Source organism: Saccoglossus kowalevskii, chromosome 3, assembly GCF_978046115.1.
Source record: "Saccoglossus kowalevskii chromosome 3, keSacKowa6.1, whole genome shotgun sequence".
Classification (NCBI taxonomy): Eukaryota; Metazoa; Hemichordata; class Enteropneusta; family Harrimaniidae; genus Saccoglossus; species Saccoglossus kowalevskii.
In genome coordinates, this window is record NC_140643.1 from 38,746,737 (window position 1) to 38,771,227 (window position 24,491).

At 36.5% G+C, this 24,491-nt stretch overlaps 1 protein-coding gene across 1 annotated transcript; it reads left to right on the top strand.

Annotated features, from left to right (window-relative positions):
• Nucleotides 1–11,583: 11,583 nt before the first annotated feature.
• On the top strand, nt 11,584–23,782 carry LOC100373577 (zeta-crystallin-like). The gene is made up of 9 exons (XM_006820222.3): nt 11,584–11,709; nt 13,792–13,888; nt 13,974–14,123; nt 18,536–18,699; nt 18,900–18,951; nt 21,079–21,228; nt 21,316–21,417; nt 21,848–21,943; nt 23,523–23,782. The coding sequence occupies exons 2-9, from the start codon at nt 13,796–13,798 to the stop codon at nt 23,685–23,687; spliced, it is 972 nt and encodes a 323-aa protein (XP_006820285.3). The 5' UTR covers nt 11,584–11,709; nt 13,792–13,795; the 3' UTR covers nt 23,688–23,782.
• The last annotated feature ends 709 nt before the right edge of the window (nt 23,783–24,491 follow it).

Below are 24,491 nucleotides of genomic sequence, written 5' to 3' on the forward strand. Positions count from 1 at the left end.
CATGGTATATCGATGTTGATGGTTGCGGCTCCATATTAATCGGAGATTTTACTGCGGGTCCAGGCAGCGGGTGGATCTTCCGAGAGCCCTTCAAGATTTATAAAACTCAGATTCCAGGTGGTCAACAAACATTAAGTTCTCCTAATCCTAGTATTCTATGTGATGTACATCTAACATGCCAAAAATGCTGGTGAACGATTTGAACCTGACAAAAATACTTGAAATAGATACCAGGAAGGGGAGGGGGGTAAAAGAAAAAGTTATATAACAATTTATTATTCAATAATTTATTAAAATACATAAGTTTGTCCAACTCCCTGAGATACAACACCTCAGACATAGCTCATTGTACTCGGATTGAGTGTGGGCAAAAAGTTACTATTTGAATTTTTGATATCTTTTTTCATTAATGAGAAAGTTGACCCCGAAGTTAGAGTAACTGTTCAGCAGGAATGGCTTTTTAACTCTTCTGTGATTTTTTTTTTGGCTTGGCTGATTTTGTCACGGTTCATACTTGACAGGCAGGTCGTACCATCACTAATTGGAAAAACAATCCTGACCCACCGCTACCATGGCAACAGCCAAATTCTTGTAATAGCAGTGCCCAAATGATCATGCCTTTTATTTTGGCTACGTTGCGCACTGGTAAGAGATCACCGGCGCCGACATTGTTACCACTGTCAACGGAATCCCAACGCAGCTTTGAACTTTGAATAAAATGTAAATGCTGCCTCCAATCTAGAAAATACTATCGCAAAACGGTTGGAAATAATACATTTAACGGCTGAATACGTCCTAACAATAAAATAAAGTGACTTCTAATGACTGCCATGTTATTTTGCGAACCTCGTATAAGGTGCCCGGTTTTAGTTATAAACAGACGTTCAGCTTCACGTTCATGTCCCTTCCACGATAACAGCCGAAAACATATTGCTTGTTTTTTACCGGTTTTCATTGGCAACCGAAGTATTTTTATTTTGTAAACAAATTTTCGTCTGCTATTTTTATTCAGTTTAAATCGTTCAGCAACATTTTTGGCATATTAGGTGTACATCACATGGAATACTACGATTGAGAGAACTTGATGTATGTTGACGGATTTTTATCATAGTATGAAGTACCAGGAAGTTACTCAGTTCCAAATAAAGATTACCAACATTTGACTGGTAATCAAGATTCATGTAATCCATGGCTAACAAGCAACATCACAAGCGAAGTTGTAGCATACAGTACTAGTAAGTCATCCCGTCAGTGGAGTACCGCAGTAACACGGCATGTTTGCCATCAGCACTGTATTCAAACGAATCACGTGGTGTGCCGTTCTCGTTCAAACCCGGGATTCGATCAATAGGGGAGTCCCATTAAAAAAAACACATTGCAAATCATGTAAGTTCAACATTTTCAAACCAATATACTAAAACAGAAATGCTCAGAGATGCAAATGAAGGATAGATATTACTTTTCACTATACACATCTCTGTTGATACTATTCCTCACATATTCTACTCCCAATTACTCCTGCGTAAAATGGACTAGCCTCTTTTCATGTTGACATTCAGACTAAAATCACATGACAGGCTGTTAAAATTGGCTGTTGCATACTCTTTTGCCGGTCTGGAAAATGTGTTTAATTAACTCACATTCAAGCAACAATGCAGATTTCCCAGTGGGAGTGAGACTATTCGACTCTGCCACTAAAAAATAGGGGTGTTTTCAGCAAAAAACGAATAACCCTGGAATACACACAATATACTGAATTTCGGAACAAATCGCGCATTACTTACAGCAGCAGAATACCACAGAAATATCAGACGAAACATGAAAACACTATATATTGTATTTCAGCCTGAACCCTCTATATTGCAATTCAAGGAATTAACCCCATATGTGCATCCATTTCCCACCTTGGTATCACCCACCCCTGAAAACAAACTCTTAATACCACGCTGAAGCGTTTGGTAACAAGTTCCAGAAGTACATCAAAGATTGAAAATATCCGCGGTTTGTGTTTTTACAAGAATTAAGTTCACAGTCTTTTATAAAAGTGTACAGAGGGTACTTGGAGTTACGACCTATATTTAAGCTGTTGATATCGGGAATCATTATAAACACTCGAGCTTAATGCAACTTTTGGATTCTGTATACGAAAGATTCAGCCTATCACAATGCATATATTTTAGCCAATCGGATCCTTTTTGACCTATCACAAACATGTAATATATCCCTTCCTGCCTAAATTCAAGAATGCGACATTCTCCTATTGAGAAATTGTCCTCGTACTTGTCAGATGCTGTTTTATGTGAGTAAAGCCACAGTTATCTCGCCTCCGTTATCTCCATCCACCCGAATCTCTTCTATACAATATTATTCTACACAGTTGAATCAAGTCTGGATTTTTAAAATGAAATTTCGCTATTTTTTAGAGTTTACAGGTATCTGTAAACCCGTAAACTAACAATGAGAGTATTTGGTTTCACCACAAGCACTATAATTAACTCGTTTTTAGCCACTAATCCCTTGATTAACTCTTGTTATAATCTCACGGCCAATTAAGACATTATATAACCTTTAAGAGTCGAAACAAATCAATTAATGAACCACGACTAATAATAAGCCTAATTTTAGGTCCGGTATTAATAATTTTACTAGGGTTTCTACTCCGTAATAAGGTGCCTCTCTGTGAATTCTAAGCGATCTCACAAATGATTTAACAACTATTATCGCGATTTTGTTTCCAGACTTGTTCCAAAGCTTAAATAATAACTGGAGGTTTTTTCCCGGGTCCTGGTCTCAAATTCGACAGTCTATTCGAAGAGATAGTTATTAGTTTGCTACCCGAACATTATGAAAATCAGTACCGGGTCAGGTTTCCACATCAAACAGAAACTCTCGTTTCAAAACGGTGAACTCAGCGAACAAAACTCAAACTTGGACAGTATTCTCTCAGTCCGTAGTCAGAGACAAGTTTACAGTGAAAAACAGGCCTTTTATATAAAATCTGGCATAGCAAGAATTGCTCAGACTCTACGGAATTTTTTGGATTTGTACTCTCATTGGTCAATTTCTCTAAATATCCATTTAGGTCAAACACAGGGAACTTGTTATTGTCAAAACCGGGCTATGTTGACATCCATATTTGGTAACACAGCAAGTTGGGAGATACTTGAAGAATCTATGTCACCTGTAATAAATACACTTCAAAACATGGGTGTTATTACATTTCTTAATTGGAAGGTCATAAACAAGTGTATCTATTTCAAGAGGGCTCTTAGGAAGTTTTCAAGTATGGGAAATATTTTAGGGATCGAATATCTACTTGTTGATCTGTCTTTACGTGTCTTCAAGATTCTTTTACAACAGTTGACATATGATCCGGACAAGACATGGAAAAAAGGGGGGGGGGTGTACAATGTACTAGGCGGACATTTTATTACAATACCATATATCCTTCTTTTCCTGATTTGACTAGTTTGGTGTACGTGCCAGTTGTTTTGTATTGTTCTTGTGGAGTGTTTTGCGTGTATTTAACAGCAAATTGCTATTAAGTTAACATAGTTTTTTTCGAAAATATAAATTATATCATGGCAAATTTCACGCAATATTGCATGTATAGTTTTCAGTTAAAGGGAATGTCAATGTTTATAGTTTCCTAATATTATGTGCATGTGATGTTAATTATAATGTATTTATTGTTGCTGGAAATTGTGTGTGTCGATTTCAGGGGCTTTTAATACATGACTGCCAATAGATACGTACACTGCCATTGTTCTACATATAAATGCCTGAACGTCTGATTAATCGACGTATTCAAGTAAGATGGCGACCTGCAAATATTATGGATTAACAAACGCCAAGGACTGGCATGGCAAAAAATATTCGTGTTTGTTTTTATTTGAAACATCCTTTAGAATATACAACATTTCATGAATCTTATTTTCGAACCAAATTTTACGGTATACAGGTACGAATGCGTAGGGTTCTAATCCAAATTCTAGAAAACTAATGATTTTTGTGTCTTGAAACCAGTGTGTTTAGATAACCCGACGATAAAACGTCACAGTGTCACCCAGATGTTTACGTATATGTATGCGTTGTTTATCACCTCAGATAATTAATTCCATGAATATTGATAATACCACTACCTTGAACGCATGTATAAGAATGACAATTTTTAACAAATTTAAATCAGTATGTTCATTAGTAAGTAAACAAATACAAAAAAATGCCTCAACTTACACTTTATTATAGCAATAATAGATAAACCTTATTAACCGGCTAAATTTGAATCAATTTGAATCACGTTTACCGTATTATTGAAATGACTAAATGCGTGTATATGAGTTGGGTTTAGCGAATTGTTCCCTGGTAACCACAAATTATTTTACCTTGTTTATACCAGTATGTTGGTATAATTTGCTTCACTACAATGATTACACTGTAATCCACAAAACTGTAAATCTTTAATGTAGGTTCACTGTTTTAATTAAAAGCACACTGTTGAAATTAAAATCATCTGTATTATATTATAAAACACTCATATTTTCTATCCAAACAGTAGTGTTTTAGGATTTTTTGAAAAGTATCTGTCGAAGTAATTAAAACAGTTTTTTTCGACAATTAAGCACTTTGTAAACACACAAAATTCCACTTTTTAAAATAAAACACTAAGATTTTTACTGGAACATAAAAGTGTTTAATGATAGAACATTTATAGAATATTGCAACTCTTTCCATGAAGTTCTAACAACAGTAAAAATAAAAATGATCTACAGTCTTGGACTTGTAAGTAAACATTACCTTGAATATACCATTGACGTAGATTATACGACCACCGAAGACATAATCAAATGGTCATGACATTTCGTCGTCAGGATATAGATGTATGTTTATGATGTTGCGACTTTATTAAATTCAAATACATATTAGCAGATTATAAATTTTTAAAGTGGGGAAAAGCTTGTAAACACTTTTAATGTTTTACATATAAACTATAAAATAGTTTTATTTTAAAACAGTAGTGTTATGTAACGATTTTGAGACACACACTTATTATAGCATAGATTATAGACAGATAATCAGATTTATATACATGCAATTGTATTTTAATACCAGTTGGAGAGCACCCTCTATGGCTGGCGCATTCTTGTTTAATTGTGCCTTAGAGGGGGGGGGGGCAGCAACATCGATCCACCTCTTTTGAACTACACCGTCAACTGGCCGGCTTGCAGTTTGTTTCTTCTGCAATTTTAGTCGTATTTTCGATAATTTTAAGGCAAGTTCTGGTTTACCTGGGGTTATCGTTCCGCCGTTGAGGTTTCAGGCATCCTTTCACACGTTTGTTTAAGTCATCATGAAGCCTAAAGTTTTAGTTTTTGGGTCATTCTTTTGTGGCGCGATTGAGTACGTCCATGTCAAGTGGACGCAACGTACGCGCTTTGCCGCTTTCGTTTTATTTGAGTAATTCGGCAGAAATAAAATTACATGGTGTCGGAGGGCGTGCGGTGGAAAAGATACGGCGTTTCGATTACGTCGTTCAGGATTTCAACCCAGACGTGGTTATTTTACAGTTGGGTACAAATGATTTAGCATCACTTTCTGCATCCAATGTAGGGTCACGTTTGTGCGTCATTTGCATGATCGCATGAACGTCAAGGTCATTATCGTGTGTCAGGTTTTCCCTCGCGTCACAGCAGCTCGGAGTAACTTTAACGAACGTGTGGCACAGTTAAACAATATCTTAGAAATGGAGTTAGGGGGCCTGGCTTACAGACACTTCTGGAAGCATAGGCGTGTTTTTAGTAACACGGCAACAATTTTCGGCCCCGATGGCATTCACTTTAACGGCATCGGTGAGGTCAGATATTATAGAAGCTTATGTGGAGCAATACTTAAATCCTTATAATGAATTTGATTGTATTTTTTGATTATCCAAATATATATATATGTGTGTGTGTGTGTGTGTGTGTGTGTGTGTGTGTGTGTGTGTATGTAATAATAATAATAATAATAATAATAATCTTTATTGTAATCGTATCCTTATTAGGATCTTGACAAAAGTGTACAATAAAGTATAGAAAAAAAAAAGAAGTAAAAATAAAAAAATAACATTAAACACATTAAATAAAATTAAAATACATGTAACAATTTAGATTTTGAGGCAGATGACATACTGTTTTTTTTAATATTTTCTTCTCTCAGATTGAAACAGTTGTAAATATATTTCGACAGTTCTATTATAATTGACTCATTATCACTAGTCATTATGGCTATCATTTTTTCTTCATTTGATGTAATATTATTAAGATGTTTTGTCATGGTAATTAGGGGTTCTCTCACATTTGTGTAGAGTTTACATTTGAGCAGGAAGTGTTCTTCATCCTCTATTTCATTTTCATCACAGACTGGACATTTTCTGTCACTTATTTCTACATTACTGTATCTTCCCATTTCAATCTGCAAAACATGAGCACTTAGTCTAAATTTTGATAATGAAGATCGATGATGCGGGTTTTTTATTATATCTAAGTATTTTTCAAATGTAAAGTCCTTTTTTAGCTGCCTATAGGTACGAAGTTTATTTTTGTATGTATATGTATGTATGTATGTATGTATGTATGTATGTATGTATGTATGTATGTATGTATGTATGTATATATATGCAATTTGTTTGTTGTTTACTGATTAGATGTAGTACTTCTGTACATGCATATTTATTTTATTTACTTGACCCAGTGGTTGGTTTACTTTGATTGAGTACAGCATGATTAGTGCAATATTCATACTCGGTAACCATTTTGGTGGCCATTTGCACTAGTGCTGTTTTTGTACCCTCTCCCAATGCCATACCTTGTTATGGCAGAGTGGTTTTACCAATTTTATTGGTTGTATGTACCTTCTGTTTGAAACTGTTTTTGTACCCTCTCCCAATGACATACCTTGTTATGGCAGAGTGGTTTTACCAATTTTATTGGTTGTATGTACCTTCTGTTTGAAACTGTTTTTGTACCCTCTCCCAATGACATACCTTGTTATGGCAGAGTGGTTTTACCAATTTTATTGGTTGTATGTACCTTCTGTTTGAAACTGTTTTTGTACCCTCTCTAATGACATACCTTGTTATGGCAGAGTGGTTTTACCAATTTTATTGGTTGTATGTACCTTCTCTTTGAACCTGGAAGGTTATTATTTTTAGTTAGCATGCATTTTGTTTTGTTAAACATTTATTATTAATTAATTGTCTGTACAAAATTAATTCTGTTTATTCATAATTACGTGCATGTAATTTTTATCGGTATCCTTTCACTTCTGTTGTTGCTATTACCATTGTTATTATCATGCGATAGAACACTAATATTTGTACAGTTTATTTCCTGTCAATAATTTATTTTGTCAACAGTATGCCACCAAAGTGTTCAGCATCAGTCACCAGGGCAGCTACAGCAAAGCGTAAGGCAGCGACAACCACATGTTCTGATCCAGTGGAAACATCAAATAATCCTTCTGCGGTGCTGCAAGTCCCCACTACCATTCAACAAGGTGAACAGCGAGCTGCTGCAGTCACAACACGTAATAATGCTGCAGCGCAACACTTGGATCCAGAAGGATTAGCAACCTCTATCTCACGTGCAGTCGTTCAAGGTTTGAAGGAAGCTGGTCTTTGCAACGTTGCAAGCCCAGCAGCAGCTACTGCATCTCAAGTCGTCCAACCAGTTGTCAATGACATTACGGGTAATGGACAGGGGGTTCAGGCTGCTAGAAAGCCACTGGATCAGATTAGTGATTTGTCTGTAATTCAGGTTACACAGCAATCTATAATTCAGGGTTCAGAGAGGGAGCTGCAGCCAACCACACTGTTCACTAGCCAGTCTGTACCTTTGGTAGCAAGGGTGTCAGATAAGGTTAAATCTAAAATCTGGGCAGGTGATTATATTGATTTCACTACTCTGCTTAGTAATCCCTCCCTGCGGGATGGTAGGTACACCATTGCATTATCTGATGGTGTGGGTAGGCCTCAGCTTTGTTTTGAGCCCGCTGCTAGTACTAAGAAAATTACGTCAATTGAGCAGTGGATTTCTGCATTTAACATCTTTGTAGCAGTGTATACTTTAAAAAAGCCTGACGATATTTCAGGTTTTATGAAATATGGAGGTGGTGCGTGACCTGGCAGCCAAAAAGGCTGGCTGGATGTTTTATGATGAGCAATTTCGCTTTCTGAAGCACTCAACTCCACTACCCTGGGACCAGACACATTGGGAATTGCGGTTACAAGCATTACATTTCGTATAGGAGCAGCCTCACAAGCTGCATCAGATGGGTTGTCCGATGCTCAGATCCGTGTTTTAGGTAGATGGAAGTCAGATGCATTCAAGGGATATATTAGGCAACCAGCAGTATGGTAACATGTTTACAGAAATAGACAAAACATGTTTTGCACTTGAATATAGGTCAGGCATGGGCCGCTATATATGGGTGCCTTACATTGTTCTGTTTTTCCTTCTATTCTATTCGATATCCGCTGTATTCGGATTCAAGCAATTTAGTTAGTGTTCACTTAAGTAATGTACTTTCATAAGGATTTACCTCTGCTTCTGGTCATTTTGGGTGGGGCGGCCACACACTAGTGTGACTTGTGGCGTTTCTGGGGCCCACACCTTTGTGGGAGATTAATTTGTGCTTAATTTTCACTGATTTATTGTTTTGAAAGTTTTCCTCGCCTGTTGACATTTGACCTTTGACCTCCTTGGAGGTTTTTCTGTTGTAATCTTTCAGTTTGAGGAAACTGGCGAGGGATTTTTTAAGGTTTACAAGCCTCTCATTTTTCAATAAATGTCAAGAATACTTGGCCTTTCATTCCATCTCATTTGTGTTATTGTCGTCTATCTCCCACAAACAGAGCAAAATGACCAGAAGTGGTTCAGTTTAAGTGCAGGGATATAAATTGTTATTTTAAAATAGGAACAAATATGTGCCATATTGTATTTATATTATTATAATAGTTAATATGGTTTATTCGAACAATAAATTAATAATCATTGCGTTTCGAAACTTGTAAATACTGAAATTCCCGATCATATACAAATCGAAGAAAAGTATTTTGGTCTAGTAATTAAATATGTATCAGCTAACTGCCAGAGTGACCTTTGTGTATATATGTAATACAAACTGTGAGTTGAACATATCAACAGATGGTTACAGCTAAAGTGTTAGGGGTCACATGTGGAATATGTGTGCCAAGTTTTCATTCAGGCAATCCTTTTTTTACATTACGAAAATACATAAACTTATACTTTGACCTTGTAACCAGGTCATGCGAGTTGTACAGACAAATTTTATGCTAACCTATTGGAACTCAATACTGAACATCTAAACAAATAATGACATTGACCTTTGACTTTCTGTCCCAAACATATATTTTTAGTTAGATGGAGAACGTGTGTACCAAGTTTAAAGGCCCGAGCTATTTCAAGTTCCTATACATTAGTATTCCTAGACATAGTGAGTACACATAATTTTAGACTGTGATCTTGACTTTTCGTGTTTAAAATATACATATTATTCTTTATGGGCTTGATACGAGGGCGCATAAGCCGTATGATCGAGGGCAGCAAAAGCCGTATCTAGGCCATAAAGGTGTTATCATATACCTTATATACAAAATAATATTTTATTTTATTGAAAAAACATCTAAAAAAAACAAGGGACTACGTGCAAGTCTAGTAAACTGATTGTGACATTAATAACAAGAGTATGAGTAATTAAAATTACAAATAAAATCCAATGATTGGGGTCATAATAATTGGTCCTTGCCAGGGGGATTATGGGTGATAGTGAACAATCCCACAATCACTTTCCCCAGACGCTATAGGCACAGTTATTTCTACATTTTTGGTTGGGACATGTTTCGTTGAGTAGCTATTAAAAGCCGGGAGAAAGACAACGACACATGCTATTATTTCCTGCTTACAAAATTTAGCTTAGCTGAAAATCTATTTGATTATATATTCTTGCTCAAACATCTTATCTAACATTGTTCATAGAATACACATGAAAACTGAAATTCCTGAATATAGCTCTTTCATTCTCGCGATCTAGCTCTTATTATAGCTCTTATTTTAGCCAGCAACGTGCAGAAAACAAATCCAGAGAGTGTGTTCCCACGGTGTATTATAATACCTGCATTGTGCAATCTAATGTGTGTTGAATACAATAATTTGGCATCTCTTGCCATGGGAAATATCTATTCTTGTATTTCACACTGCTAAGAATAACACGTCGGATAAACACCGTTGTATTGGGGTGGGACCAGTAACTATTATACACAAACTTAAGTAATCGTGTCGCATTTAACCTTTTTTTCTGTCTTGCAGAATTATACATCGGATGGGTACTTGTTCATTTTACTTAGTTTAGTAAATGTTTTGTTTTGTTTTTCAAATACAGTTTATTTCCTGAATATTTTCACCAAAATATATACGATTATGTTCTTAAAAATCTGCAATATCTCTATCTAACATAGTTTCTGATCGTTGCACCGACCGAAAGATGTATGTCACTTGCGGGCGTTCAACCTATTGAATAAAAGCGATGAAAAACTTATGTACTTTTCTTTCAAATGTGTTACGTAATTGTGAGTCACACGTCATTAACCTTGATTATTTTTCCCCAGTATCAAATACTTTGTTGGAAAAAAAACAATCATTTTTAGAACTATTTCTAAACGAGTTTATGTTCAATCATTATTTCATTACAAATAAATTTGATTCGCCAGAACACCCTAATAATTTGGGACAACTCAACTTATAACTACTTATGATTTATGATTATCAGAGGAAATTTTTTCATGTGTGTTTGTCACATCACTTTTGCAATAGGTATTTCGGTGACCATACTCTTGATCATGATAAAGTGAGCATAGTTTTTAATATTATCTAACTACATCAAGTTGGTGTCATCACTCAATCCCTGCAAGCGGGCTTTAAAGTTCAATGATCAATATTACAGCGACATACCCAAACCTGTACATAGACAAGTCATGTCTTGTTCTGATCTTCAACCCCAAATTCGTACTTTTCATACTATAGTAATAAAAGAAAGATAATGTGCTTTTTCTAGCGAAAGGGTGGTGGTCATTGTGCAGTCCGCGATTTTATATACACGGCCTTATATATTAATCGAACACTACCATTCTTGAAATAATATGAACAAACCCCATATATATACCGCTCTTCATTATTTTAAATACAAAATTAACTGCAAGGAAAACGCACACTTTAACGTTATGAACAAATTTAGTACATGGCATTTGGATAAACCCTAATTATAATACATTGCGCTGTCTATTATTAAAACGCCTGGTTTTATGGCGATAACAGGGCAGTGTTTGGGGTCAATGCACGAACATACAAACCAGACTGTGTGCGTCCTTCTTTATTCAAAAATAACTACAAACCAGCCCTTTTCACAATTGTCCCAACTCACTGTTATTTCTCGGTGACCTTTTCACCGTGACTGTATTCATGTTTTCCCTGTGACTATTTTTCGCATGGCTTTTTGTTCACCGAATTGTGATCACCGCTCACCGTTTACTCCAGTAATGAAGCAATGCTCAGTGCAGTTAGGGTCAACTAACCAGCGCATTTGACCTTTAGAAACAGCTGACTGAACCACTTTCATCTCATGTACGCCTATTGATATCAACTACAACTTAAGGTATGTCGTTTTTACCGTACACATCTATTTCATTGGTTTGACTAGATTTCCTGTGCATAAGTATGTATGGTCTATGTAGAAATTTAGTAAGGACTCGTTGCTGTTTTGTGTGAAAATGAAATTGTATTATTTGAACCTATATCTAGGGTATTCCCAATAAAGATGACGGAAATGTCACCAGGAATATCACCAAGGCCCATTAATTCACAATTGAACCTTTCGTGCCATTAAACCCTCAGACTATCGAACCCCGGCCTATCGACTTGAAACATGACATGGCATATTTTTAGTGCGGGGTCGCAAGACGTCCTGTGTTGTACTGCAGTTAACTGGGTGCGGTAGTTGCAAGTGTGGTGTAGCTGAACGTTCATATAGTCCCTAAGAATTTATAGTCCAAAAATGTAATATTGTATAAGGTGTGTCATGGGTACTTAGGATTTCAAAAAATCAAAAAATATTAAAGCGCAGTAGTCGTCGCGCTGCGCATGTGCGACATTTGTGTTGATAAACATTGATATTCCTATAATCCAATGCGCTCTTCTAATGGAAATATGAAGTTTTACTTGGCAACGACTTGTACAATTACCACCGGTGACTCTTTCGATACCTTCCAACCACCTAAAAATACCTAATTAAAGCTTCGTAACGTCTCAGTTTGTACTCTGCAAAGCAGTCAAAGTCGCCATCATTGTTTATACGCTGTTTATATGATGCGTGGCGCGACGACTACCGCCATTTAAAAAATGGGGTCACGAGAAATTTCAAAATGTCATGAAAAATGGTAAAAATTTGCATTTTTGAAAATTATTTCTTCATATCACGATTTTCTCTAGGTTGAAAAAATGAAATATAATTAGTGAGTGGTGTCTTCTACAATTGTATGAAATGTATATAAAAAAAAGTAAAACAAATATTGTATAATCTGCAATGTTTAGCTACTGCAGCTACGTTTATATATGAATATTGCTGAAAGTTGTGTTTGGTATATTCGATAGAAATATTGTATTCTGTTATTCCCGGGAGTTAAGGTGCAAATCATGTACTAAATGGTTACCGATAACCCCGTATAAAAACACATTGAATTGGATATTTTTTGCTAAGAATCTTAGAGTCATAATACAACCTTAAATGACGGTATAATCTGGAATGGCTGATCTACAGGGTCAGTTCTAACCTGTGAGGTAAGGTACGTCAAAAAATCACATTATAGACATGATGATTTGTTTTATTACAATACTGTTTATGTTCATGCTTGGCGCCCAAGCCCGATTCAAACACTTCGTCTTGCTTTTAACATGTGTTTCATATAGTCATTACGTACATCGCAAAAATAACCATACATGTTTACAAATATTTCATTTTAATATATTAATATTTAATCATTTTGTGTTGTATTGTATACACCCATTGAAAATCCCTTAGCTACATTCACATGAACGGATTTTTTGTGGATGTATTAAAGCGGGAGGTTCGTCACCTGCGCACGCGGAAATTGGGTCCCAGGTGACGATAACAACACACGCTAAAAACGCAAACACTCGTGGGTAGACGCTTGTTTGTAAACAATGACATGCTATGGCCACCTGACACATGCGCAAGTGACGACTCTCCCGCTTTAAATATTTCTAAAACATTTACCCTGGAAGACCCTCGCATTTTATTCAAACCCCAAGTAAACTCTATCATTGGCCATTGAACCATTTGATAACGCCTATCACCCATGAGTCTTTGTAAGTTACTGTCAATCATTGGATTACTCTTTGGATTTTATTTTAAGTAAATGTCATGAGACTTCTGCCACGAAAATTGTCATGTTAAATTGTCATACTAGTTAAATTATGAGCTGTGGAAATCAACATTAAATTAATTTCACTGGCATTTATGTAAATATCATTAACCCAGAGGGAATGGGCAACTAGAATATGAAGCATTGATAGCGGACTGAAACAAATGACATTCATGTGTAAACCTATATCTGGTTCTTAGTTATTTGTTTGTATTTTATAATATTCACATTTTAGTAAATTTTGTAGAGGTAGATATCTCAGTCACCGGTAGAATTCATTGTATTTTACTCCACAGAAAAATGAATGCTGTACAGATTGACCAATTCGGCGATGAAAGTGTCATGAAATTTAGAACTGGTGTTGAAAAACCAAAAATTGTTGAGGACATTCAGGTTAGTCACGTGACGTGAAAACATGTACTGCCATACATATTCGCATATAAACTTATATTAATAAAGTCCTATTGTTCTTGTACAGGTCCTTATTAGAGTAAAGTCCGCCGGGGTCAATCCCCATGAGGCTTTTATCCGATGTGGAGATTACGGTCCGAGAACTTTTCCTTACACTCTTGGTATGGACCTCGCCGGTATTGTTGAAGACGTGGGCAGTGGAGTGAAGGACTTTAAGGTAGCGAGAAGGTTTTGTGACGTTTTTAAATAAAACATTCTCTGTCTGTTGTCTCGTTCAGAACAGTAATTTAGGTTATATATATCAAAAGACTAAGTATAGAGGTGCAAGTTCACACAAACTGGACAGACATTGTTTACATAATTATCACGTGACATCAAAAATGGCGAACCTTGTAAAAATGACTAAGTACGCGATTGCGAGAGCACGATGCGGAATTTCCTGGTGAAATTTAAGTTATGCATTGTCCGTAATCAAGTCCATTGAAATGCGTCTCCGATAATCAAAAGACCTATTATTCCGATTTCTATGCAGGTTTGTTTTTTTGTCCCCAAATTATTTCATACTTGGCACCTTTAACAGACTATTATTCTGTGACAAAGCATTTTCTTTAAAAACCCAGACATATTTCGCACCATCATTATCTTTTGAACGATAACTGCGAGTTTGAATGTCCTAGTCCGAACGCACTTGATTTGGCGGCGGTCCCAATGAGTCGTTCTCGATCAAAACTTCAACTCGAGAAAAACGCGAAAAACAGTTTTGGTTAATAAAACACTGTAGATTTGCTGCATCATTATAAATATACACTAAAAATGGCCAAACATATTAACCACTGATATCATAGAACTCATAAAGAGTGTCAGATAATGAATAATTTCAAGCTCGAGCGCGAAAAATGAAGAAAACTGCTGGCATTTGAGTCCGTACTCCAGGAACGTTCGGGTTTTCCATTGTTATGCAAACGAACAACGAGGGATAATCCTCTGACAAACATTACTGTCCCACTGTACACGCTGAAGTTTACAAACAAGCTAATCCTTCAAGTGTCTCAGATAAGACATCTAATAAAACGGTTTTCATGGTGAAACAAAATGGCCGATGTTTGAAAAAAAATTGCTGTGTCAGAGTGCGACACTGAGTGGCAGATTTTTCTTTGCCTCGTCTGTCAACGCTTTCTTTCTTTTCTTCGCCATTGCGTTAGAAAAAAATAAATATTAGTAAAATAGAATATTGACTTGGAAAATAAAACGATTTAAAAGAAAGTTGTGCAAAGTTACAGTACTCCTTTCACACAACCTCCCGCCCGCTTTCGCTTTCCAATCACCTTTTTCTCTCGCTTTTGCGACCGCTTGTTGAATTCGACCGAACAATTTCCGCTTTATTTTCGACCGCGCAAACCCTGAAATATCACCGCCCACCTGCTCGCTCGCGCGCATTTAAAATTTGGACCGTGACTAACAGAATATTTTCCGAGGTTCACATTGTCTTATAATTGTCTTTCTGGTTTTTATAGATGTTGAACAGCTGACAAAAGTTCAAATACTTTTTGTTTTAATTATATATAATTATATGCACGCAACCTGACCCTTTGACCTCGATTTGGCTTGGACTGAATATTTTATTTTAAACAATATTCTGACGTGAAATACAAAATGTATTTCAACACAAGTACGACAGGGTTGTTTGGGGTTTCTTTCCTGATTGTTGAGTCTTCGCAATGTGTTTTGTATAATTATTGTTGTTTTCCCCCGATGCTGAAGGACCGTAAAGCCAAATGGCAGTTACATGCATGGGCTGAGTGAAAGAAAATATTTCTAAGCCTAAAATAAAACCTAATATTACACCTCTTTGTGTATTTGTTAATTTTACATATGTTTATCATGACAGTATGTTTGTAAATATCTAGAAAAATCTCGTCTTTCGTTGATAATTTTGATTGTTTGTTTGGAATGTCGATCCCCGTTGGTTTCTCCATACTGAGTTTAGGAAGGGCGTCGATCAACACCGTGACAATCAGCCGAGAGAAGACAAACATTGACCGTAATTCATGGAGATCATGTCCGTAATTTGTGGGCTGAAACCCCAAATAATTAATCAAGTATTATTATTTTAATATATATTTTATTTTACATCGCAAAACTAAACCATGCCCAAAACAGAGCTAGGGTTGTTCGCGGTGAAACAACCGCATTGAAGACGATGCAACTTCAGCTAGCCATTTCTTACCTTGAAATAAAAAAAATAAAAATTCGAAGAGCATCGGGGAAAATATTAATAATCATCCTTATCAATCGCTTGCTTTATTTTATTCGAATCCATGAAATTCACGATTTTTTTTTACATTTGTTGGCAACTTCCGCGCTAAAAATGATTGAAAATGTGGGTGTGGTTATTTTGCAAAGTCCTGCTGATAATACGGACAAATATGGTTCTGTGACCCAGTTCGTGCTCCGATCAGGTGACTCTCAGCCAATCAATGATGTTGTAACAAAGCATATTTGACGCTAATTGAAGGGTCGTCGTACAATCCAATCACCGGCGTCGATTCACATAGTTGTTTGTGCTGTGACAGGCTTCAAAATTATTCGCTGAAAAACATATATTTTGACAAACTGATGGAATTTGACCTTAGTTCAAAAAGAAAATACTAGGCTAAGATACATTAGAGCTCACGCGAATCAGTTTTCTCTGCAAGTTGTGAAATAAAGTAAACCAGAGTAGCGTCGATGATTTTCAGCCCTGAAGGACTTTGAATTGTTCATCGACTGGCCACCAAATAGTTATGGCTATAACTAAATTTGACACGTTTTTCATTTAAGCCCAATAAATTATTCATACATGTCAAGCTCTGTTCGATTTTTTAGTCGAAAATATTTTTTGTGGGAACACTTTTGCGGTACGTATACGGTATAGACCGAGCTCATTCAATGATCGTGACTTAATTTTAAAAATTGAATGTCAAATTTTACCAGACGTGGACCGATGTGGATTCGATATCGTTATTTTTGGAATTAATCACTAACATTTCCTCGTTTCTCTGCTCTGTCAAAAGGAGTTACCTAGGCTTTTTTTCACGTAACTGTCTCATTAAAATAAAAATAAAAATATTACATCTAGAACAAGCACCCAAAACACGTAACAAGAAGTCCCAGTTCAGTTGCTTTCACGATACAAGTGTAATACAGCTATTAGATTTGAAGTGTCGTTCAGAATGTAATAATAGTTAATACTAGTTGTATGTTCACACTTTACTATCAAAACCACCATTTCGACCACCCATGTGCCAGTTTTCAGTGTTTGGGCGAGCGGTCAATGTTTTCAATGAGCGAGCGAACGAAAAAAAAACGCGATTAAAATGCGGTCGGTTTCCGGTCGGACAAGACCGCGTGGTCGGAAATTAAGCGATAAGCAGTCGATGTAAAAGCGGAAGGTTGGGCGAAATGAGTACTGTATGACCATGTTTCTCCGACGAAGTCTCGACTGACAATAATGCTGACAATGGACGTTAGATAAACACGCATTGTTTGCAACTGGAAGCTTATCACCCGTTATATCAGAATCGTCAACAACAGAGTATACAGATAAGATGTTATCATTTAATTCCTTCCAAAGATAAACACTATGCAAATATCCACGAAACGGCAGTTGTAGTCTTTTCTGCTAGTGTTTTAAAACACTAATTTGAGCAACGTTATTTCGCAATTTCGATCTTTTGTAAACCTGGGGTGATGTATCAAGGTCTAAAGTAACCGTTTTATCAATTTTTGAAAAATCAAGAAAAAAGTGAAAATTTCCCTTCTCGCTACCTTAAGGTAATTTTGGCGTTACCTTCCTGTGACTGACCTTTATAATCAATGGGAATTTACAGATGATTGGCATCATTATCTACGAACAGCCTGCTAACAATTTGTTTGTTGTACACAAACTTAAAACTGTCGTATCTTTTGGTCTTGGCATCTCCGCCAGCCAAAGACCATTTATTCAGCCAAAGCTTCAACATTAACCCTTGGCAGATTTCACCACGATTTACTGTATGTCGCACGCCCTCAAACGCTTATAATATTCAATTGGGCTCATTCGCATTAAGAACTCGTGATAGAAACGACACATTATTTGGTAAAATTACTTGTTGCAACGATACCGGATCGGGCAAGTCGATATGTTATCAGTTTTGACAGTTTTGTCTGTTTACTAAAAGACGGTTTGCACAAATTTTTAGACATTCAATCGTCTTCATTCACTTGCCCACAAGCAATTTTCAACGTTGGAATAACACATTTTGGAAACTTGTCAACGAATATAGACCTTTTGTTCTTGAATGTCGGCGAATCAGCGCAAAGCTACTCGCCGCCATGTTTTAATATGTGAGGACGTAGACGTACGTGTAATGATACAGCAACGCTGATGGTGGCGCCAGCTCCTTGGCGCGCCCAATCAAATGACTCAATTTAACTGCAGTGAAATACAGCTTTTTCTAACACGTTCACGCACGGGTTCGTGGGTTGGTTATGAATGGCCGGCTTTAGCGAAACCGTCCGATTCGGACGATGTGGTCTTGATGAATCAAAATATATTGCCCACTAACAGCCTGTATATTAAGGAATGAATTTGAATATTGTGAATTGCAGATTGGTGACCGCGTTTACTCAACTCTATCTGAATGTGGTGCATATGCAGATTACCAAGTGAGCGAGGATCGCAACGTGTTCCACCTCCCATCACAGCTGACTTTCCAAGAAGGTGCCGGTATTGGTTGTGTATATTTCACTGCCATTAGATCTTTGTTCCACATGTGAGTACAAACCAACACAATCTCAGCTCCATTCTATCCCACAGTCTTAGTCCAACTTTCACTCGTGTGATCTGCAAATAAAGATCATTTGTCTCCGCGGTGTCATTGGTTATCTGTTTTGCTGATTAGTTCACTGACAGACGATTATTTCTCAATGTATTTGTCAGAACTCGATTTGACATGTAATTCCTGTATTCCAGCGCCAACTGCAAAGCTGGGGAAACCGTTTTCGTTCATGGAGCAAGTGGTGGTGTATGTATTTTCTATTTCTTTTCAAAACAATATATCTAGTTATTTATTCATTTTTTATTTATTCATAAAGTTGGTCTAATTTAATATTGTGCTATTAACTTTACTGTAACTTAGGGAAGCGTTCATAGCATACTGCAATTCGTTCGAAGGATGGATCTAAATTTATTGTCACGCATAATACCTACTTACCCTTGGTTGGGGAGGGGCTGTCATCTAAGTTTCCGAAATCCTGATAAATTTGTATAAGCGATTGGGGCAACTATATACGAATATAACAACACAAATATCTCAATTAATCAAATTTGTAGCTAGTTGGTTTGATTTATTTTACTATAAAAAGTGTATGATTTGATGCAACAATCCGTCATATGATAATTCGATATTTTGGTGTTTTGTATAAATTACATTTTTATGTTTGTTTTACATTCATTGTCTTTGTTTTTGAGAAATAACTGGTGACTATTTAAACATTTCAAAATTATGTGAATTACAAGCAGCTATGTAGATAATGTCCTAAAAAGCATAACAACATTCATGAGATCTCCCCAAAATCAAATCAAAAAGTACCTAAGAGGTGGCTCTCTCCCTCAAAGATGCAATATGGATGATGAGAACATGTAATTTTTAGTATTGTTGTTTAATGTTTTATTATGATTATGATTTATCACAAACGGAAAACGCTGTTTGCATATATCTGAGTATTCGTTCGAAGAAACAATGAAATGTGCATCATGTGTTTTGGTACGTACTGTGACAAGCATTGCACATGCGTATTAGTGGTTTTGATGTTTCATCTAACTTCTATTTATTCTGCAAACGCAATATTTTTAGTTAATGATCAATCATAGTCCGATTTGGTTTCAGTATTGTTTATCGAACAACAATATTAAAAAATATGTTTTCGTCCATATTGCATGTTTAAGTGTACCCCAGACCATTCGTCCCGGTGTTATCGCTATCGCCACACGAGACTCCAGCTTGTCTCCTATACAATTTGACTGCGCACATCCAGAAAGTAGATGTAGCTGTGATTGGTGGAATACTAATGAGTTGAGTGTCAATCAACGCCCACGCTATCTTTAGTAAACAAAGTCACGTGACACGCGCCATTTTAGTTTTGATTAGTTCATCGGATCGGAGTGTCGGTGCTCGCCATCCATAAATCAAATCAAAATGATTTCTAAGGAAATTGTCGCGTCAGCAGTGGACAGTGTCTTAAAACACATCGATGGCATCAACTCTATCAAAGAAGAACAATTGTCCGCAATTGAAGCTATATGTAACAGGAAAGATACTGTCGCTTTTTTGCCGACTGGTTTCGGAAAATCGCTTATTTTCCAAATTCTTCCACTTGTCATCAAAGAACTAGGGTTAGATCCAAACCCAATAATACTGGTAATTTCACCGCTAGTTGCGCTAATTGAGGATCAGGTGAATGCGGCAACGAAACTTGGAGTTAGTTCCAGTACACTGACAGTGAAAGCCGAACATATGAACGGTCGTCATTGCAAATCGAACATCCTTTTGAAATTTGGACGTCGGGCAGGCGATTTCAAGGCACCGCACTTAAATATTAGCAACATATTTTTCTGAGCGGTTGTTTATTCTCTTTCAAACGAGACATAAATGTGACGACATAGTCGATCCCTTATCCACCGCTAAGAATGCCGCAATGTTTCGTTCGTTTTGCAACATGCCACAAATCGTCGAAAAAAACACCACTTCGACGATAGCTTGCGTAATAAGGGGGTTAAAACAAGAAAACAAATGCCATGTTTAATACATATCGACCTGTTTTACTTGCGAAAGATAACGGAACATGAACTCGTTTCGTGCGACTTCGAACCCGAACGAACACACCAACAACGTTGAATTTACCCGCTATCTTCCAAATATGGTATATTAATTTATTCAGTTGTTTATTTAGAGTGACGTCCGCGGTCGAATGCGATTGGCTATCGATGTCAGTGCAAAGGTCATATGAATATTAAAATTAAGTGGGCGGAAGGAAAATTGTATAGGAGACAAGCTGGAGTCTCGTGTGGCGATAGCGATAACACCGGGACGAATGGTCTGGGGTAGTTTAAGTAATTAATTAATATATATATTCAATTATATCTGCTATAGATTGGAATAGCGTTCGTGCAGATTGCACGTGCCCATGGTATGCAAGTAATTGGTACAGCGGGAACAGCAGAGGGCATGGAAATTGTGAAGAAACAAGGAGCTCACTATGTTTTCAATCATCGTGAGGATGGATACATGGGAAAGATAAAGGTGATGCTTGGCTCAGCTAAGTGTTTGCACTTTTTTCCTGTTTTCGGTTAATTATAATAACATGCATATTGCATTTTTATGTTCCAGGAATTGACCGATGGCAAAGGCGTTGATGCAATAATGGAAATGAACGCCCATTTACATCTCGTAACAGATTTAGATATATTGTCTAATGGTGGCAGACTAGTGGTAGGTCAATAAACTACTTGTTAATGCCACGCGATAGTGTTGTCATAGTACATTGTGAAATTGGTCATTCAATTCACTTGTGTGTGGGTATTCTATGAAATTCCCGACAAGGTTATAATCGCTTGCTTTGGTATTAGTTGTTGTATTCTGAGCTGTGTTGAATGTGCACGTCGTGGATCAACTACGAAAGCGTCTGCAAGTTGATGACGTGATCAGCGCAACAGAATACCCCAACCTGACTAATAATGATTGAATCGAAAGTTGAATTACTTCTCAGGTTGAAGCGATAGTTCGGACGAAAGCTTCCGATTTCCATCGCCCTGCTAACTTATACAAACTATTTCAATGTCCATCAATTGTTGTGAAAAACAAATTAACATATTTTATTCTTTAATAAATGCTAATTGCATTTATTTCTGTACATGTTTAGGTGGTTGGTAGATACGGTAACATAGCTATCAATCCCAGAGACATTATGCTGAAAGAAGCTAAAATACTCGGAGTAATGCTGCCGAATTCTACTACAGTAAGTCAGGCTCATTTATAACTTAATACTATGTGTGTAAATGCATATTACATAGACAATAATAATCCAGAAACATCAAATATTCGCAAATAGTTCTTTTAGAAATAATATGACAATGCGTTTTGAACATATGGGTGTGCGGTGCTACGTAAATAATGCATTAGAAGTACATACTCAAATACTCAAATAAAACTTTTCATGAACATTTTGGGTACTTCACACCTTGATATCGATAATACAATAAAATAGCATGTTGATTTAATTTTATTTGTAACAATGCATTGTTAGCTAAAATATTACAATAGTATATCGTGTTTATTTTATCACCGATACGGCTATTTCATCCGTCATGAACTACAGAACTACAGCTAGGCATCTAGGGAAAGTAATCACAACGTATTCGGAGTATTCGAGTTTCTGGATTTTACGGAGAAAAATTAGATTTATTTTTAAATAATTTAACATAATTTTTATTCATAAACGGTAAGCCTGAAATATCTTATGAAAATGAGTAGAGACCATATCACAAATCCAAATCACAGTGAATTGTTTTGACTGAATCGAACACAACTTCGCCAATCACAAAGCGTACTTCATTGTGCAACCTGGCAACACATCGCGAAATGCTCTATCATTTTGTAATTGCGATATGGTAGATATTGTAGGTCACATGTGTTAAATGACGAACTGCTATTGATTAGTTTGGGTGAATAATATAGTACCAATTTTTAAATTACTGAAAGAGGGTCTCTGTAGAATCAGTTTAGAGTATATAATATCTCTAAAAGTGGTAATCTTCAAAAGAGTTTTGAAATTTTATTATTTTGAAAAAGGTAGGTATTTTCCATGAAAGATTGCATTTTCAGATTTTATATATAACGGAACACACCTTGGAAATGTGTGGCGCCATTTAGCGACGACCGTTGAAATCTAAATGGCGTAATATGAATTGAAGGAAGGAATAGATATGTTGTCCTTTAGCTGGAATACTTACCTTTACAATAAATAGTATTACAAACTTTATTGAAATAGTTGGAATAAATAATGTCTATAGAATGATCACAGTAGTACATTGTTTTAATCAGATAAGGCTTGTTTGATAAAATATTCAATTCATTCACCATAAACTATACCAACAACGCCTATTTATATGTTACCATAGCAATTGTAATAATAGCTTATTTTGGTTATTTCTAGCAGTACTTCATATTTTTGACTCAATTTTTATTGAGCATAATTCTGTCGTCTTCGGTTGGCGATGATGGGACATAATAGTACACTATTTTTGCGGCAAAATCTCGCGGCTTTTCGTTCACGGCGAGATATGAGAGGCCATTTGCGTCAGGGTATATAGTGTATAACAATTACATAATGCGTGCATTAGATTTTGATAATTACTGCCTCTCATTGCGTATATATATGCGTCTAACTCTTTATATGATCTTGTCCTGAAATAAAAGATAATAATAATATATCGACGTGATCTACAAGTTAATAAGAGAAGGTTACCAGAGCATGGAAACATGGGGGTAGTTTACAGTATATTATTTCCGACATGTTGTTTTCATTGTCTGCCTAGGCGGAACGGAGAGATATAGGTGCAGCCATCAATGACGGAATTCAGAAAGGTTGGTTAAGACCATTGATATGGAAAGAGTTTCCACTGAAAGAGGCCAGTGAGGCTCATCGGTTAATGGCAAACGGGCATGGTGCTAAAGGTCGCATCGTTTTGAATATGATATAAGAGGTTTTTGTATTCGTACTCTATATTATTACACCTCGTACTCGTATGTTCCTGTTTGAAAAAGTGATATTAGTGAAATAAATATGAGTAATGTATGTAGTTGGCGTTATTACCCATTCACAATCGCAGTGGCGGCGGCACAGAGGGGCAGTCGCACCCTCGAAACAAAACTTTGGGGCGTCGCCTTTCCAAAATCAAGTTCAAACCCCTAAAATGCACGAAATAGCTGTTCAGAGGGTCCCCCTAGTAAGGTCGCGTTTCCATGCAAAATTTCGTGCGGCCTAATCTGAGTCGTCATTGTAGTCGTCAATATTAGTGAATCAGAATACAAAATTCCATTGCAACATTTGCCCCTTCGGGAGAGTTTGGCTGGGTATTCAGACAAATATTGAGAGTACTCATAGCAATGAAGTATATCCACTTCATATCTAGAAGACTGGCAATTACAAAACCAGTGGTAAACTGTAAAAGCACACTTACAAATGAGATTATAGTCTTGCACTTACTTAGTTTAATAGCAAATCAACAAAAGTCTTTCTCAGGAGTACAGTGCACTTGGCTCCAGAGCTTTATGGGAAATCGACAGTAAAGGCTTCCATGCGAGGAATTTCTCTTTGAGCAGCCCTCTGGTATGCCTGATTCGGATGGCAGTACTATGGACACAGTGGAAAAGACCATCGTTTTGGTCAGACATTCCGTAGATCCTTCGTAGTCAAAAGTCCAACGCATAAGCTTGAAAGTCAAGTTAGTTGCAATCTAAGAAACCAAGACTTCATATAAACTTGAGTTGATAGCATTTAAAAA

Excerpts from the sequence above, each read along its gene's own strand:
- LOC100373577 (XM_006820222.3), top strand. The coding sequence starts at position 13,796 with ATGAATGCTGTACAGATTGACCAATTCGGCGATGAAAGTGTCATGAAA. Across the intron at positions 18,952-21,078 it reads TTCATGGAGCAAGTGGTGGT|ATTGGAATAGCGTTCGTGCA; the intron begins GTATGTATTTTC and ends TATCTGCTATAG. Across the intron at positions 21,418-21,847 it reads CTAATGGTGGCAGACTAGTG|GTGGTTGGTAGATACGGTAA; the intron begins GTAGGTCAATAA and ends GTACATGTTTAG.